The 18,780-nt window shown below is 34.6% G+C and overlaps 2 protein-coding genes across 4 annotated transcripts; one reads left to right on the forward strand and one right to left on the reverse strand.

Moving 5' to 3' along the window:
- The first annotated feature begins 377 nt into the window (after positions 1-377).
- LOC140799126 (mediator of RNA polymerase II transcription subunit 9) lies at positions 378-12,611 on the forward strand. Of its 3 annotated transcripts, none has more exons than XR_012110951.1 (7): positions 378-636; positions 7,385-7,765; positions 8,354-8,416; positions 8,927-9,007; positions 9,932-9,990; positions 10,092-10,267; positions 12,377-12,611. XR_012110951.1 is itself a non-coding variant. In XM_073153277.1 (7 exons), the coding sequence occupies exons 2-6, from the start codon at positions 7,487-7,489 to the stop codon at positions 10,153-10,155; spliced, it is 546 nt and encodes a 181-aa protein (XP_073009378.1). In that variant the 5' UTR covers positions 378-636; positions 7,385-7,486; the 3' UTR covers positions 10,156-10,192; positions 12,377-12,611. The 3 variants fall into 3 exon arrangements, 2 of the variants coding, with proteins under 2 accessions (XP_073009378.1, XP_073009379.1); XM_073153277.1 differs by having other exon boundaries at positions 10,092-10,192; XM_073153278.1 differs by having other exon boundaries at positions 10,092-10,180.
- Positions 12,612-16,037: 3,426 nt separating this feature from the next.
- Positions 16,038-17,644, reverse strand: LOC140799208 (glucose and ribitol dehydrogenase-like). The gene is made up of 4 exons (XM_073153388.1): positions 17,492-17,644; positions 17,027-17,406; positions 16,363-16,718; positions 16,038-16,151 (listed from the first exon to the last, which is right to left on the reverse strand). Exons 1-4 carry the CDS (start codon positions 17,612-17,614, stop codon positions 16,129-16,131), a joined length of 882 nt encoding a protein of 293 aa, XP_073009489.1. The 5' UTR covers positions 17,615-17,644; the 3' UTR covers positions 16,038-16,128.
- Positions 17,645-18,780: the final 1,136 nt, after the last annotated feature.

The raw sequence follows: 18,780 nt of genomic DNA on the forward strand, positions 1-18,780 counted from the left end.
TAGTTTTGCCAGGATCTCTTCCGGTATTGCTCCCGGTTTCCGACGGCCTGATCTGCTCCCCGCCGCTACTGAAGCCCAAGTTCTGTTGGCCTCCTTTGGATTTCTTTGCCCCGCTGCGGGCTGGTTTGCTTCCTCCGGCTCCGACACCTTCGACGATGATGCCCTCCGCTGGTGCACATCTTTTCGTCACGATAGATTTCATACCCAGATCTAGATATAATTGCAAATTTGCTGGCGGATCTAGACACGGATTGAGGTTTATAAAAATATCGGAATCCAAATCCAGATATGGTTATTCATTAGTTAGTCGGATCCGGATGCGAATCGGATATCCATTTACCTGCTTATATATATATCCCACCTGAACCCTACCCTCCAGCTCTCTCCCTATTCGATCAAAAATTGACCGGCCTGCGCATCATTTAGAAACCCTTTCACCGGCGTCGGCGGCCTTCGTCTCTCTCCCTCTCCATCCGCCACCGCCTCCGTCTATCTCCCTCTTTGCTGGCTACAAACCCGTCCTCCTCTCTCCATCTACAGTCCTAGGAAGATCTACCATACCATCGGCTGAAGGCGGAGCTCCTCGAAGATCCCGCCTTCGACTTCACCGATGCGTCCCGTCAATGGATCTACAGGGTATGCTCGCACACGATATCTAAGTTGCAAGCCTTAATCTCCCCCGGCCCCGGCCCCCCCAAAAGCATTACCCTCCCCTTTAGGGCAACAGTCATTACCTCCTCAGCTGATTAGAACGAAAATGATGGACCCATCTCTTCAAGAAACTAACATTTTGGATCTTGAATATTTGGGTTGTTCTTATATTAATAGAGTTTGGATTCTAACAAGTTTCAACAGTTGGTATCTAATTTAATGCTGCTATTTCTTGCTGGATGATATGTTTATGCTAGTGACGACTTGGTAATAGCTTTAGGGTTTAGTCTATGAGAAAGGAGGCACTTAACTGCGACTAGGAAAGAGCATTTCTATAGGCTTTAAATGAATGAGCATTTGTATGCTGGATGTGCTAGATGTTTTGTTTCCTGAACTATTATCTGTTCTGTCTGTTAGACTCTATTTATGTGATTTACCTATCTAAGTGTGTTTTGAGGAACATTAATATTTATATATTACTTGCATGAATTGTGTTTGTTGGAAATATCAGATAGATAAAATATAAAAATTCTTAACAGAGTTACTTAGAGCATCTCCAACAGATGCTCCATTGGAGCATTTATGGAGCCAAGAGCCCGATGCACTCCAATGCATCGGGCTCCATATTTATTAAAATAATAATATAATATACATATTTATATTAGCTATTTTAAATTACATCTTTAAAATAAGACTAGTATCCAATAGTTTTAAAAGTAATTTTAAATTACTAATTTTTTAATTAAACACATCGAAATTATATTACACGAAATAAACATCGAAACATTACATGTCATTAACTAAAAATATTAAAATTATATTACATAAAATAAGCAGAAATTAATATTTCATAATAAAAATAATAGATATTTAATAGTCGGGTAAGTCATCTCCGTAGCCATCGATTCCGTAGCTACCTCTATATCCACCTTCTCTATATTGATGCTACCTTCTCTTTCTTGATTGTATCCACCTCCTCTATATTGATGTTACATCCGGATCTTTAATTTAATTTAAATTAATTGACAAGATCTCTCTATCCTCGCGATCACGATCAATATTCAATATTCAATTGCATAGTTCGTAGCTCTAACTTTTGAAAGTTACCTTCAGAGCTAAGTTCTAGATTTCTCCTCTTTACTTTTTCTCATCACCTATGAAATACAAATTTTCACTCTCTGTGTTGAGATCAACAAAATTTATGGTATTCAACTGCGATCCTTTATAGAAGTTTTAGTTTTGATAATCTAACAAAAAAAAAAAAGATATATTTAAAATGATAGGGTAATATAAATATAGAAGTAGATACTTACAATGTCTAATTCAGAACCTCTGCTTGGGTTAAAACGCTCGATCTGTCGAATACATCTACGAAATTTGCTTATGATCTTCTTAATTGCATTCATACGAGTCCTTTGTTCTTCGTGCGACTCTTATATTTTCTCATGATAAACTAATATAATCCTCTCCTTGCGAGACTTCAAGCCATGATAAGCATAATAGTTGACATATGATAGAATAAAAGATTTTAAATGAAAACTAAGAGTTTGAAAGATGATTTGCAAATGAGAATGGTTGAATGCCACTATTTATAAGAAAAAATTTAGATGAAGTTCTTAGATAGGATTCCTATCTTATCATAAAGATATGATAAGATAGAAATCTCTTTTAAAGATATGATAAGATAGAAATCTATTTTAAAGATATGATAAGATATACATCTTGTCGAAAATAAGATAAGAATTTAATAAAGATCAGATATGATAAGAATCTAATGCTCATAAGATGACAAAACTCTTAAGATATGATAAGATAAAAATATTGTAAAGATAAGATACGATAAGAATCCAATGATAACAATACTGCCTTTTTTATAAATATATCCTCAAACTCTTCTCTCATCAATATGGATTTTGAAAAACAGCCATCTCGATCCTCATCCATGTAAGATTGAGAGCTTGAACTAGAAGAGATAGAGGAGGAAATATTAAAACAGTTTTTCTTGTGCCACCGGAACAAGAGAGGAAGGCGCAAGGCGCCGAGGCGGCCAGTTCTAAAAGGTAATGGTTGCTTTAGAATGATTATTTTTCTAAAAACCCTAGAGGAAAATATTTTGGGTTACCGGGCTCCAACAATAATGTTAATGTATTATAGTCATCTAATTTATTCGATAAATTAGCACAAGTTGTTTCTCCTCTTGCTTTTTATACTATTTTAGAAAAAAATTATGATACTGGTTATTACTTGGCTGATGGGATAAATATATCCCAAATAGTCCACCTTTGTACAAACTATATTCCAACCCTAGAGTCCACCTTTTATTTGATGTATTTCATATTTGATGTATTTCATATCTGATGTATTTTAATATTTAATATTTACATTGAAAAATAATTTTGAGTAATTATATTTTAGTAAAATATTACTTAATTTTATAAATAAGAAAAAAATTTAAATTTAAATTAACTCAAAAATAATTTAATATTAGACTCATTTTAAAGGTCTTGATGAGACCTTTCCAATGATACTATTTTTGTTAAAAATCGATTAGTAAAACTAATTTTGTACTCAGTTTAACTAACTAGATTATTTAATAAAGGATACAGATGGAATTAAAATTTTTGAATGCAATAGTTATTAGGCAAATTTAGAATTTTTAAAATGCTCAAAAAAATGGAGTCGGGCTCTATTTTTTTTGTGGGATTATTGCAAGCTCCAAATTTGGAGCTAGTAATAGAGCCCGATTGGAGCTCCACCGGGCTCCAAATTTCAAATTTAGAGCCCGGTTGGAGTTGCTCTAAATGCTCCATATTTGGAGCTTTTGGAGCATCGATTGGAAATGCCCTAATAGATCTATAAGAGCAACTCCAATCGGGCTCCAAATTCTAAATTTGGAGCCCGGTGGAACTCCAACTGGGCTCCATTGCTAGCTCCAAATTTGGAGCCCCACCAAAATATTGGAACTCGGCTCCATTTTTTTAAAAATTCCAAATATGCCCAATAATTATTGCATTCAATAATTTTAATTCAATCTGTATCCTTTATTAAATAATCTAGTTAGTTAAACTGAGTATATAATTAGTTTTACTAATTAGTTTTTAACAAAAATGGTCTCATCGAGACCTTTAAAATGAGTCTAATATTAAATTATTTTTTAGTTAATTTAAATTTAAATTTTTTTATTATTTATAAAAATGAGTCTAATATTTTATTATTTATAAAATAAATATGTTTGTTTTTATTTAAAATCAATGTGTCCTAAAATATAATTACTCAAAATTATTTTCCAATATAAATATTAAATGTTAAAATACATTATATATGAAATATATCAAACATGAAATACATCAAATAAAAATTACATTAAAATTTATATTCCTTAATTCCCGTGCCTCTCAGTGCATTTCGAAGTTCAAAATGAGCCTCTCTATATTTGAAATCGTTCCGTTTATCCTCAATAGTCATATTGTGTAGTATCACACAACCAATCATGATATCGTGTAATACTCGCTTATTTTAAAATCGTGCTAGTTTTTTAATAATGGCATGATGTCATGTAATACTCGCATATCACAAAATTGTGCTAGTTTTTTAATAATGACAAATTGTGTCTAAAGAACTCTAAATGCTCGCTCCACATCTTTTCGATATCCTTTTTGTTTGGCAGCAAAGTACTGTTTGTTTGGACTCTGGCGTTGGAATATAGTTTGTACAAGGACAAGAGTTACCTTCTCTCTTGATTGATTACTACATGGCGAGGAATCGAGCTTCGGTGCCTTCTTCTTTTGTTCTGGTGGCACAAGATCAACTATTTTAATATTTCCTCCTCTATCTCTTTTTAGTTCAAGCTCTCAATCTTGCATGTAGAGATCAAAGGTTTCACCATCGGAAGAAGATGAGGATTGAGATGGCTGTTTTCCAACATCCATATTTGAACATGTAAGATAACAGTTTTGAATTATGAGAGAAGAGTTTGAGAAGATATTTATAAAGAAGACAGTATTGCATCTTATGAGCATTGAATTCTTATTATATCTAATATTTATTAGATTCTTATCTTATTTTTGTAACATTTTTATCTTATCATATCTTTAAGAGTTTTGTCATCTTATGAGCATTCGATTCTTATTATATCTGATCTTTATTAGATTCTTATCTTATTTTCGACAAGATTTATATCTTATCATATCTTTAAAATAGATTTCTATCTTATAATACATTTAAAAGAGATTTCTATTTTATCATATCCTATCTTTAAGATCTTCATCTAAATTTTTTTTCTTATAAATAGTGGCATTCTGCAAATCATCTTTCAAACTCTTAGTTTTTATTTAAAAGTATTTAATTTTATTCGACTATTCGAGGAAAGACATTCAACTACCAAGAAGATAAAGTCTTATGCTTATCATGGCTTGAAGTCTCCCAAGATCTAATCTTACGTACTAATTAGACGAAAGATAAGTTGTGGGAGAGGGTTACATTAGTTTATTATGAGAAAATAAAAGAGTATAAAAGAGTCGCACGGGAAACAAAGGACTCCAACATTGTTAAAATATCGTATGGATGCAATTAAGAAGATCATAAGAAAATTTCGTAGATATATTCGACAGATCGAGTGTCTTAACCTAAGCGGAGCTTCTGAATTAGACATTATAAGTGTCTACTTCTATATTTATATTACCCTGTCATTTTGAATATATTTAATTTTTTATTGTAGCCGGATATTGTAAATTCGTTGATCTCAACAACAGAGAGTGAAAATTTGTATTTCATTGGTGATGACTAGTCTCCTAGTTCCAACTCATCAAGTCGGCCTATTGGAAGAAAGAAGGAAAAGGCAAAGAGGAGAAATCTAGAGCTTAGCTATGAAGTTACCTTTCAAGAAATAAGAGAAATTTTTACTAATATAAAAGAACAACAAGAACAAACGTGTTTTTGTAGGAATAATATGCAACAAATGATGATGGCTAAATTAGAAAATGACAAAAAAAGTTACTACGAGCTATGCAATTGAATATTGATCGTGATCGCGAGGATAGAGAGATCTTGTCAATTAATTTAAATAAAATTGAAGATCTTGATGAACGTGCTTTCTTTCAAAGAAAAAGATATGAAATTTGTAGAAGAAGCAATATTTATTTTCAAATCGGAGGTTCATCGGAAGATCAATATAGAGGAGGTGGATACAGTTAAGATAGAGGAGGTGGATACAGTTAAGAAAGAGGAGGTGGATACAGTCAAAAAAGAGGAAGTGGCTACGGAATCGAAATCGGTGGCTATGGAGATGACTTACCAGACTATTAAATATCTATTATTTTTATTATGAAATATTAATTTCTGCTTATTTTATGCAATGTAATTTTGATATTTTTAGTTAATGACATATAATGTTTATTTATATGTTTATTTCGTGTAATGTAATTTCGATGTATTTAATTAAAAATTAGTAATTTAAAATTACTTTTAAAACCATTGGATATTAGTCTTATTTTAAAGATCTCAATGAGAGTTTTTTTAACCATAGATCTTTTATTAAAAAATAATAATACTAAGGGGACCTATTAAGTAATTTAAAATGGCTAATATAAATATATATATTATATTATTACTTTAAATATGGAGCCTGGTGCGTTGGAGTGCATTGGGCTCTTGGCTCCAAAGCGTTTTTCTCTTTACAAAGCAATGAATGTATAAGAACAGATTGTTTTTCCTTCTTTCTTAATATGATTTAGTGGAACTAATCATGCACTTTTCATGTTGTATCTGCTTTCCAATGTCTGCTACCTTGAAGATCTTTGAGTTGTGAGTGGGAGAGCCAATAGCCCATGAGATTTTAGATCTTCCTTGCTTCTTATGAGTAATCATTGAAAGTTATGCTTTCTTCTTTTTCCCTTTTTCCTGCATCTATTTCTTTCTTATTTGATTCTTACCTAATTGGGGATGGGGTATTAATAAGTGATTGATAGAGTTTTTTTTTAAGCCAGTTGCATTTCAGCTATATTCGTCCTTTTTCTTCAGAATGAGCAATTATTTCTCTAATGCAGTGGAGAGAACCAACTGTAGTCCAATGCAAATTTTCAAGCTTTTATACGAGCTTAGATCATCGATTTAAGCTTTAACAAATAGTTAACCATCGCAAATCTGCTGGAAGCTCCTTTGTAATTGTGAATCTTTACTAAACTAACTTCAGTAAGCTGTAATGTTGTAATTTTCTCTAGCTACCTTTTGTTAAAATTGCATTAGTAGAGTGAGGGATAGATATGTTTAATTTTTTTTAGACTATTAAAAGACCAGTTGATAGTTGTATCCTGTTGCAATCTAATGTATATCCATTTAAGATATATCTGTTTAGTTGGGATATGTTTTTAAATTTTGCTATCTATGTAATATCCATATTCAAATCCGTATCCGGAGCAAAAAAAAATGATTCAAATGTGAGTTGAGAACTAGTTGATCCGTATCCGATTTATTTTCACCCCTAGGACTCATTCTTTTGTTCAATTTCTCTTTTCAATGATTGAGCTCATTTTTTCCCATCAATTTCTTACTTTGAAGTTCATGATTTCTACTACATTCTCTCAAACAAATTGTTAGATATGCTGAAGCATATGATAGCTTTTCTATAATGAGTTTTTTTCTCTATTATGTAATCTAAGAGATTTGGCAAGAGGATGATAAAAAATAAATGAACTGAATTGAAATTTGATGCTGATTCTTTTTCTCTGTCTTGCAGTTCTTGAGCTTGAAATTGGGTCAAATTGAAAGCATTTCAGTTCAAGCTTAGTTTTAATCATCGGCTCGAAATTAATTTTGAATAAAGAAAACTCCGACGCTTATGGACCTCCCATATGGCGGGGGAAATTGGATGATGGTCCCAAATCCAAGCTCAGCCTCTCAAGACCTCCATGCCCTTCAATACCAACAACAACAGCAACAACAACAACAGCAGCAGCAACAGCAACAGCAACAACAACAACAACAACAACAGCAGCAACAACAACAGCAACAGCAGCAGCAGCAACAACAACAACAACAACAACAACAACAACAGCAACAGCAGCAGCAGCAGCATCACCACCACCCATCGCTTGCCTCTCACTTCCACCTCCTTCACGTATGCCCTGATCAGAAACCCTACCCTAATATGTTGCTTTATGAGATTTTTATTAATTCGTTGCTTGTTTTCTTCAAAGATTAGTATGGAGTTAGTCATAAATGCTTTCCTCTGTACAATGAGGCCAAATTCTAGGGTTTGCTACTGGATATGAAAGGATAGATGAGATAATGGAAAATTAGGAAGAAATTACTAAATTCAAGGAGGTGAACTTTTATTCTTCATAATGACATTATTTTGATGGGGTAAAAGTTAGGATTTTGATGATGAATAAATATTAAGATGCACTTTATGGATCAACTGAATTAATTAAATGGGGACAATTTATCTTTTTAAACAGTCACTTCGGCAAGAATTCTTGGTACTAACTCAGTTATGTTTGATCTATGGACTTTCTAGCTTCCTTGTTGAGGAGAGACATTAAGTTAAATGTTTTTTGTTTTTGTTTTTCTATTCGGATACTTTTATAAACTTTTCTAGTGAATATATATCTTGGTAATTGGTGTTCTCTTAACGTGAATCAGGTTTTGACTGTTGACTATGAGCTTTCCTATGCTTGTTTATCTAATTTTGCTCATTGTTTCCCAGTTGGTTGAAAGTCTAGCGGATGCAATTGAAACTGGGACAAGGGATCAACATTTTGATGCATTGGTTAGAATCTTCTTTTTCCCTCCAGCTTTCCAACTTCAGAAAATGGATTTCCCATTTTATCTATAGACTATAATTGAGTCATTTAGCTTAAACTAATGCTAGCTCTAGGAAATATCTTAATGTACCATACCATACGAAAGGCAATCATCATAAAAAACTTGAATCATGAATCAGATATGCATGCAAGACATCAAATGCTAGATAAGAAAATACTAAACTCTGTACGAGATGCAACATCCTTTAGAATCTATTGTGTTTTATGAAATTTGCTTGTCAAAGGTAGAATTTGCACCATCACAGTAGTTCATTAAAAATGTACTATTAGGTTTTTAATTATTTATAGATATATCTTGAATGAGCGTTATAAATTCTCATGTTCATTACATTGATAATTTAGACATCCTGCTAAAGATTATCTTGGATTAGGTTTGCAATTAACTGTGCTACCACTTTCCTACACTCATGCTCTTTAATGTGGACATCACTCATTTCGTCCTAATATTTTGTTAGGTTGATGAATTGACCAACACATTTGGAAGGTGCCAACAATTACTGAACTCTATATCAGGAACACTAAATACCAAGTCTGTGGTAAGTATAACTAAGATATTCTTTTTAATCCTTACTTTGTACTAATTGGACTTCAAATGTGGCTTCCTAAAAAGGAAAAAAAAATAGTAAATGGAAGCAGTCTTGTTGGCGGTGGTTGCAGACTTGCAGTTATTATTTGCTGTAGATAATCTACTATCCACCTTCTATCAGAGTTGTTTTTTTTTTTTGGAGAGAAGTGAACTTGATAGTATCCCAATTAAACCAGTGCCATTGGGATTCGGATCCGAGAACACTCTTATAATATGAGCCTCTTTAAGCATATGAGCACTATCCCATTGACGATTTGTTGATGTTTGAAACATGGTTCACCATATCGGCTGATCCCGATATGGATCGGCCGATCCAGGCCCGATCCAAACTCTTTCTCTCTCTCTTTCTTACTTTTTTTCTTTCTTTTACTCTTTCCTTTTTTTTCTCCTTACATATAATCATTGTTTTCCTTACGGAGAGATCTAGCTTCGGTGAACTCCGACAAATTCTTCTTCTTCTTTACTGCATCATGGTTTTTTTTTGTTTGATTTTCTTCCACTCACTCTTTCTAATCTCTTCTTTTTTTTCAATTTTTATTGCACCATGGGTTTTCTTTTTTCTTCTCTTATTTTTGGTAAGCTTTTTTCTAAATTTTTAGAAGTTTTCTTGCATTTTTAAATAATATTTAAAATTTTATGTAATTAAAAAGTCCGATCCGATCCAGGCGGCCGATATGGCCGATACGGCCGATATGGCCGATCCGGCCGATACGTATCATTTTTCCGGAAGGCCAATCCCAATTCCGATTCCGATTTTTCGAACCTTGGTTTGAAAAATACTTTTTCTAATTAATTGCTATTTGCAACTTCATTGCCCATATATATTTATATACACATCATATAGGTCTCAATTGTTTGCTTGTGATGATACTAGACAGTTGAAGGACAAAAGCGGAAAGTAGAAGAAACTGAGCAACAGCTGAACCAAAGGAGGTTTGTATTTGTCCTTACTACACTCTCATGTCAAGTGTTAATAGTTTCTACTTGTACTTTTTCTATTGGTTTTCATTGATAATTTGATTGTTTAATGTCAGGGATCTGATTGGCAAGTACAGAAGCTGCGTTGAAGATCTGGTTAAATCTGATAACATTCGATAATTCATTGATGTCATCCTTGATGTTTGTACGGGACTTGGTTTGTCCTTGTGACTTAGAAATTAAGAGTTCATTTACTTTGCCACTTAAAAATGGTTATCTTCGACTTTTATGGGTAACTTCTTACTTCAAGAAATTTCTTTGCTTTGCTCTCTGTCAAAAGGTGTTACATCCTATGTTGTCAAAATGTCCTCACTTGTTGGCTACACATCATTACACCCAAAATCTTGTGATTTTTGGATTTAGGGTTAATAGTATATTACAGTGTCGATGAGGCTTATCGTCTCTCCTTATGAGCTTCTTTATATACAAAAAAAGAAAAGAAATCTAAGTATGCCTCCTAGGTTTACTTTCGTACATAGACATTTCGTACATGTGCAACTATGGAAGTGGTTGTTAACTTGATTTATCATACTTACATGACATGATTCAGTAGTCTTGGGCAATGGAACCGTCTCTCTTTTACTTTCTCTGATTTCGTTGAGGCTTTTTTTTTCAATTTTTGGGTTAATAGTTTGTAATGGAAGACAACTCTGGGTGATGGGTTCTTGAAATTTGTCAATTTGATATGATTTTTAGGTTAAGATCCTATAGCTCATATTCATCCTCCTGCCTCCATTTAGTGACCATTATAGTTAATTTTTCGATGCAATGCTGGATAATACACATTTAATTTCCTATTGATTTTTGATGAACGGAGAATGATGTAGCAGTAAGCTATCGAATTAGACTATAGAGGGTAAGACCAGAAAAAAAAAATCTGGGTGAGATGATTCTACATGGCTGGAAAATGCATTGACAAAATTTGAGCAAGATGACATTTTGCATCATGCACAATGGATTTTCATACTTTTATTTGGCTTCTATTGGAAGATTTGCATTTGCTAGTATATTTTTGTAAAGCTATCAGTATTCTGCAACATCATGCAATGGGCTTGGGTAATGTCATTCTCAGGACGAGCATAATTAGATCATGTATTGTGATGACTACTTGAGATTTATGTCAATCCTGTCACAGTGATATCCCTTGGTGATAGGACTAGAACCTAGGAGTCCTGTTAATGAGCAGATTGCTATTCATATTAACTGATCAGTATCAATAGCTCTCTAACTGCTTGATATTATGAAGATATAAGAACATTTTGGTTTAGGGAATTTTCTAGTTTATTTAAAAGTCTGATTCTTCTCCTAGCATGGTTCATCTCTGATTTTACCCTAATGTAAGCAAGAAAGTATACAAACATATAGGACATTTTAGAGGAAACTGAGGATGACTATTCTACATAATTTGTTTTTAACAAAATCCATATTAGTGTCTTCTTTTATTCTGATAAAAGATTAAGCATGGTGTTGACTTGTTATGTCTAGTTAGAAGATTAACTTGTCAACCTTTTAAGTTCCAAGAAATAAGATTAAATAAATGATTTGGGGCGATTTGGTGGATCTAATGATAGTGCTGAAGAAAATGGGAATATGAATCTGACTTTCATTTTGTAACCAGCAGCCAATAGTAGTATTAAGTTTTGTTTTGGTGGAACATATCTCTCTATAAATAGAGGCACAAAGAGATTTAATGAAGAAAATTTTCCAGCACGAGAAGAGAAGTGGATTCTAAGATTTATTTCCTTTAGGCTCAGGATGTAATGCAACTATTAGGGTTTCAAGATTGCTTTGCTCCAATATAGCAATTACTGTTACTCAGAAAGAGATAAATTTTATTATAGATTCTTGTAGCAAAGATTTCGGGATAATATCATAGGCATGACAGACTTGGGCATGGCAACCCAGCAATCAGTCTTTTTGCAAGATCCTTTGTAGGATGCTTGGTCTTCTTGTTATTCCAAAGTTTATAATGTTTTCACCTTATCATTCTTGTTCTGAAGGAAGAAGCTTTGAAGGATCGGGTGGTGGAAGTTTTTCATTTTCTAATTTGTTCTTTTTATTTTATGGAATTGTCATGTGGTGTAATATTGTTAAGTTGTTTTGGAATTAAACCATTATCTGCTTGCTGTGTGAATCAATAATGCTTTATTCTGAGGGTTTATATTGTTGCAAACCAATCATTTGTTGATGAGGTAGTTCATATGTTTTGAAAGTTTATTCCTGTCTCTTGACATAATCTTATCTGAAACATATATCATTTATATCCTTGACATAATCTTAGCTGAAACATTTACTATTTCATATCACCTTCTAATTGGTCCTTTTTGGATCTTATTGTCAGTTTCATGCAGCTTGGAGAGCTTCCGAGAAGATTGGCTTTTGTTTTGATGGAGAGCCCAAGACAAATGGAGAACCAACTTAAAAGTAAAACAATTCTATTGCCAGGGAGATTCACTTCACATGTCTTCTGACTGATAGCCATTGTATTGCATAAATTATTTAAAATAGTGATGTGATCTCAACGTGTAGATGTTTATATGTATTTTATGTTAAAATAAAATCTTTCTTTTGATTAATTTGTGTAAATTTTTCAATATGCGAATTTGGGATAATGAAGTAATGAACATTATCTCTCTTATTAGGAACTATGGATTCAGCTCATCAAAATCCTTGTCATAGTAGTGGAGAGACTGAAGGACTTAATATCAACTATAAAGCTTAGGCCCTAGATCTTAACTTGATAATTCAAATTAAATCAAATATAAAGTTCACATATGGTGGTGGAGTTTTGGACCAAACAAGCCTTCCTGAAATAGACTACCTTTAAACTTTATACCAAACAGGTTTTTTCTTTTTACTGTAGTTGTTCGTTGAATGTTAATCTAAGAAGAGGAAATGTAACAAATTCAGCATCTTCTTACATATAAGACGATCTAATGAGAAGGAAGAAAAAGGAGAGGGAAATAGTCCACCTTGATGGAGTAGCCCTGTGCCCCTGTGGGCCGACGAACCCTATGACAATCTGGTGGCAATTTTGGGAGATTGTCTACCTTTTTTTCTTTTTTCTTTTTTCTATTTTTTTTCCTTGTTTTTAATCATGCAAACCACATGACTTTGCTAAAAGATAATCTCTAATTTATTCATGAAATATTTTCAGACTTTTCAAGCAACCGCTTAAGCAATAAGTGGAGGTTGATTTGGATGCTCTTTATGGGCTTGACAACTTAAATCTCACTTCAATGGGCTAGTCTTCTTTCAATGAGGTTAAGATTAAGCGGGCCATTTTTAACCTCTGAGGTGGCGAGGCTTCTAGACCACTACTTTCTTCGCCCTCTTCTACAAGCATTACTAGATCGTGATCAAGTAGGATTTGTTACGGGTTATTAACATCTTCACCTCCTCTCACTATCAGGATAGGCTAAGGCATTTCTGATCTTAATCCCTAAATGTGAAGTCACTAAGGAGCCTAGGGATTTTTGACCCATTAGCTTGATTAATTGCTCCATCAACATTATTTCGAAAGTCTAGGCGAATGATCTCGCCTTTTTTTTCTCTTCTTCTGAATGACCTAATTCTACCTAGCTAGTCTGGTTTCATCAAATGCCATCACATCCTTGATAATTTTGTAGCACTTCATGAGTTGATTCACTAGATAAGCCAAACCATGTTTTTTGATCTAATTATCAAACTTGACTTCAGCAAGGCTTTTGACTATGTCAACCACTTTCTTTGTAGCACTTCATGAGTTGATAATTTTGTAGCACTTCATGAGTTGATTCACTAGATAAGCCAAACCATGTTTTTTGATCTAATTATCAAACTTGACTTCAGCAAGGCTTTTGACTATGTCAACCACTTTCTTTTGACGACCTATTAACATTGGATCATTGCCATACACATCTCAGCATCGAATGCAATTCTAGTTAATAGTGCCCCTCTGGCTTCTTTGGCATGGATTAGGGGATATGATAGGGTGACCATTTATTTTCGGTGCTTTTCATCATCCCCATTGACCTTCTCACTCGTATGATCAACCTCGCCTAGCTTAATAGCCTCCGAAGCATTAAGACTAGAGAAGAACATCTCTATTAATCAATTTTCTAATGATATGATTCGATTTTGTAAGGCAGTTTTTACCTCAAGCTCTAACCTCAAAATGATTCTCCACCTCTTTGAGTTTGTTTCAAATCTCAAGATCAATTTTTAGAAATTGACTGTGCTCTACGTTTTGGATAATCCCAACCTCCATTAGTGGGTGGCCATGTGAGGCTTCTCTAAGGTATCCTTCCTGATCAAATACCTAGGGCTTCTTTTAAGGCCTGGCCCCTTCTCGAAGGGGAATTGGACACCAGTGATCAACAAGCTTGATTGGTGCTTTGGAAATTGGAATTCCAAGACTCTTTCAATTGATGGAAAACTAACCTTTCTTAGCTCAGTCCTTGCGACCATCCCTTCTTAATTCCTCCCAATATTTTAGATCCATTCTGACATCTTGTACAAGATTGACTGCATTCAAAGATCCTTCTTATGGCAGGATGGGCAGCATGCCTCAGACTTCCACTGTCTTGTTAACTAAAAAACTATTTGCAAGTCTAAAGATAAGAGAGATTTAAGAGTTATCAATCTTTGTAACCAAAATTTAACTATGCTGAGTAAGTGGTGGTGGAAGATTCTCATCCTTCAAGCTAACCTTATGTTGGAAGAACTTCAATCCTCCACTCCAATAAAGCGCATCCCATTGAAAGAATCTTCATATTTTTCCTGTTCACACTTTTGAAAGTGTGTTACTAAATCCAAAAGAAAAGCTTTCAAATATGGTGTTTCATATCAAATTGGCAATGAAACTTACTCACTTATCTCTAATGTCCCTCTGCCTCTTAGCATTCCAAGCATCTCGAATTCTGGATTCCATTACTGTTGAAGAGCTAAGGATGAGAGACATGTTGAGATATGTTTTCCTTACTTTTGGTATATACCTAGAAGATCCGGTCAGGTCAGGAGCTATCAGAGATCAGAAGCCTAGCCCTTCTTGATAAGCTTGAATCAGTGGAACATATCTTTTTTTCACTATCCCTATACTCTCATGGTGACTAACAGCTTCAACTCAAAGTTGGGATTTACTTCGTTCGACTGCCAATTCGAGTCATTACTTCTATGGCAGACCGAGTAGACCCTCTTCTTCCCTCCATAAGTCTTAAGTGCTTCTCCTCTTTATTATCTAGTGAAAAGTTTAGAAAAAAAAATGCAACAATAGATTCTTCAATTTTATCTAATTATAACACGCTAAGCTTAGTTTAATCTATCATTATTTCATCTAATTGTAATCAATGATAAATCAAAATCACTGTTTTATTATTATTATTATTATTATTATTATTTTCATTTTAGGTAAGGTTACTATTTTATTTGGTCTTCTCCAGTATGTAATGCTATATTATTTTTTAAGAAAATTCTTAGTATTACAACATTCGATAAGAGTAAAAATAAGTAGTAAGCTCACAACTTCTTATTAAGACACCTCGACTTATTATGAACTTACTTAGTAAATTCTAAAAAAAAATTTCTGAGAAAATATATTTATTTAAAAAAAATTATTCATTATTACTTTAATATGATAAAAAAAACTGGAAGAATATTAAGTTTCTAGGAAATTATATATCACACACATAAAACCAAAATATTATTATATAAATCAAGAATAATTTTAATAAAAATTAATAAAAAAAATTCTCTCCTTTTTCTTCCTCAATTAAAAATGACAAGAAAGAAGTGTTTCCCAAAACCAAAAACCACCTTGCAATCTACTTATCATCCATTTTACATTAAAATATACAATTAATTGATGACTGCCATCAAATTAGCCAACAATTATCTTAATTTGTCCACAAGAATACTATCACAAAACCCATCTTTTATTTATCCAGCATCTCTAGGCTGTAGCTCATATATACACAAAGCCCATGCACACACAAACATAACAACGACCATCCTAATACATCCACATGCATTAAAAACCCTGTTACATAACAAAAGATCTACAGTCCATGCACACACTCTAAACCTTCTCATTTTCCTCCTCCAAGATTTTTCTTTTTAGCCATTCACAACCACTCCACCTGCACACCATCAACAACAAAAAATCCACATAAATACATATAAATATATAACCACGTAAGAAACCTTCATCACTGCGCCGCAAAGAATGAAACATCGTTCGTAATAAAAGAAATATTTTTTACTTTTAAAGATCCTTCAACTCTTCAATAAGATTCTATTATAATGTTGGATTAGTAGTATTTCTCAGTGATTTGTGAGTTACCAACTTACCATTAGGGTGGAGGACTTGTCCAGTGATATAAGAGGAATCAAAGGAGGCCAAGAAGACGTAGCAAGGAGCGATCTCTGTCGGCTGCGCCGCCCTCCCCATGGGCACCTCCTTCCCGAAGTTGGCCACCATCTCCTCCGGCATCGACGCCGGTATGAGCGGCGTCCAGACCGGGCCGGGGGCTACTCCGTTGACGCGGATCCCCTTGTCGACGAGCTGCAGCGCCAGGCCGCGCGTGAACGCCACGATGGCGCCCTTCGTCGCCGTGTAGTCGAGCAGCTTGGCGTTCCCTTTGTACGCGTTTATGGACGTCGTGTTGATGATCGACGCACCTTCCTTCATGTGCTTCACCGCAAACCTTCAAGCGAGAGAGACGAGGAAATTTATAAAGAACACCCTCTAGTTTGCAGTTATTATCATATCATATTATATACCCAGTGAGAGATTAAAAAAAACTTAAATATCCAAAATATCCTTTCAACCTGAAATTCCATGTCACCCCTAAATTCTGTTACTTCCAAAAATTAAAAATAAAAAACAAATAAATTGGAAATAAAAATGCCTTAGATCCTTTAGTTAAGGTTAAAATCTCAAGAGGAATAATGTCAGGAGAAAGATAGGATCATTTCAAAATTTTCTTCGAAAACTGTAGAAAAGAAATGTTACTTGGTGACGAGGAAGTAGGAGAATATGTTGGTCCTGAACACGCGCTCGAGCTGCTCTTCAGTGATGTCAGTGATACAGGTCTGCACGTACTGCTCGGCGGCGTTGTTGACGAGAATATCGATACGGCCGTAGGCGTTGGCGACCTCTTCTACCACCTTCCGGCAGTTGTCTTCGAAGCCGAGATCGCCGGGGATGGCGATGGGGTCCTTAGCGTTGGTTCCCCTCTTCACCTCCCGGAGCATCTGGAGCGTGTCGTTGGCGTCCTTGTCCTCGTGCGACTTCACATAGGTGAACGCCACCGTCGCTCCCTCTTGCGCAAAGCAGTGGCACACCGCCCGCCCTATGCCGGAGTCGCCGCCGGTCACCAGCGCCACCTTACCCTGCTTGCAAAACTTAGATCTAACTAACCACGAACCGAATCAAAAATCATGTGAAAAAGAGCGAGAGAGATAGGAAAAAACTGACATGGAGTTTGTTTGCGGGCTTATACTCATGGCTATGGGCTTGAGGAGTGGGCTCCATGAGGTGCTCTTTCCCGGGCTGGGTCTGTTGCTTCTGGGGAGGGAACTGCTGGCCTCCGGAAGCCATGATACTTCGATGTGAGCAAGGTCTGGAACACGATACCTTAAAGGAGAGAGGAAGGACGAGGAGAAGACGAAGAGTGGTAGTAGTCTTAGAAGAGGAGGGTAGCAGTGTGGTCTTTGACGCAAGAGAAGAGAGCATTCAATGATCCTAAGAGGAGGACGGAGAAGAGAGAAGGTGGAGTGAGCACGTGTGATGGTGCGTGGCATCACGATGTTAGACGTGAGAGAGAGATCTACCAATGTATTCGCACGCGTCGCCTCCTCATTAAACGTACACTCTCTTCCTCTTTACCGCTTAAGAGACCCTTCTCATCGGTTTTTTCTTAATCACTAACTTTATTCCTTTATTACGGTTCAAACTAATTAATGTAGAACTGTTAAACTTACCAACTAAGCTCTTTATATAGATGACCAACTTACGACAGTTGAAAGAGTGCTACTTCATGTGTCTTTGATGGAGTAAATGAATTCATATTATATACGTATCCATGTTACACCACCGTTATCATCTTAAAAATAAATTTAAAAAAAAAGGCGAAGTAGTTATCTAGAACTTTTGCAGCTGACATTGTTACTTCTAATGCTCATTTGATCACAGAGACTGTTGACAAGAAATTGATTTTTCTAGGAGGGCATTGTTTGGTTTGAGGTTAAGTGCTGAACTCAATTAATTAGTTTTATTTTTTATTAATATTTTTGAAGAATAAATTTGATTAGATATAAAAAAGATTAAAAAAAATTTGATTACTTAATTAGTTTAGAGGTCACTGAATCAATTTAGGGGGTTCTAAAACTTAAAAGCAAACAATCCTCGAACTTGGTTAGTTAGTCTTATGATTAAATATGAAAAAGATAAAAAGATATTTGATTAGTGAACTAGTTTAGAGGAGATCCCTAAACTCAACAAGACATTAATCTTTATAAAATTAACCAATTCTAGTAAACTTTAGTAGATATCTTTCCCTACGACTAAGGAGGTTATAGGATCAACTCCAATCCTAAATAATTTTCACCCAACCACATTATTTAGAGTTGGAGTTGATCCTATGACCTCCTTGGTCATAGAGAAAGGTACCTACCAACTCTATAAGAATTGATTTTTGAAAAATTTAGATTTCACACGAGCAAAAGTTTTTTCTTTAGAGGGCGCACCTGGTACGAATTAGAGAT

This window comes from Typha latifolia, chromosome 12 (assembly GCF_019914945.1).
Source record: "Typha latifolia isolate L0001 chromosome 12, TyphaL0001v2, whole genome shotgun sequence".
NCBI classification, from domain to species: Eukaryota; Viridiplantae; Streptophyta; class Magnoliopsida; order Poales; family Typhaceae; genus Typha; species Typha latifolia.

Excerpts from the sequence above, each read along its gene's own strand:
- LOC140799126 (XM_073153277.1), top strand. The coding sequence starts at position 7,487 with ATGGACCTCCCATATGGCGGGGGAAATTGGATGATGGTCCCAAATCCA. Across the intron at positions 8,417-8,926 it reads ATCAACATTTTGATGCATTG|GTTGATGAATTGACCAACAC; the intron begins GTTAGAATCTTC and ends ATATTTTGTTAG. Across the intron at positions 9,008-9,931 it reads CACTAAATACCAAGTCTGTG|ACAGTTGAAGGACAAAAGCG; the intron begins GTAAGTATAACT and ends TGATGATACTAG.
- LOC140799208 (XM_073153388.1), bottom strand. The coding sequence starts at position 17,614 with ATGGCTTCCGGAGGCCAGCAGTTCCCTCCCCAGAAGCAACAGACCCAG. Across the intron at positions 17,407-17,491 it reads AGCCCGCAAACAAACTCCAT|GGTAAGGTGGCGCTGGTGAC; the intron begins GTCAGTTTTTTC and ends TTTTGCAAGCAG. Across the intron at positions 16,152-16,362 it reads ACAAGTCCTCCACCCTAATG|GTGGAGTGGTTGTGAATGGC; the intron begins GTAAGTTGGTAA and ends GATGGTGTGCAG.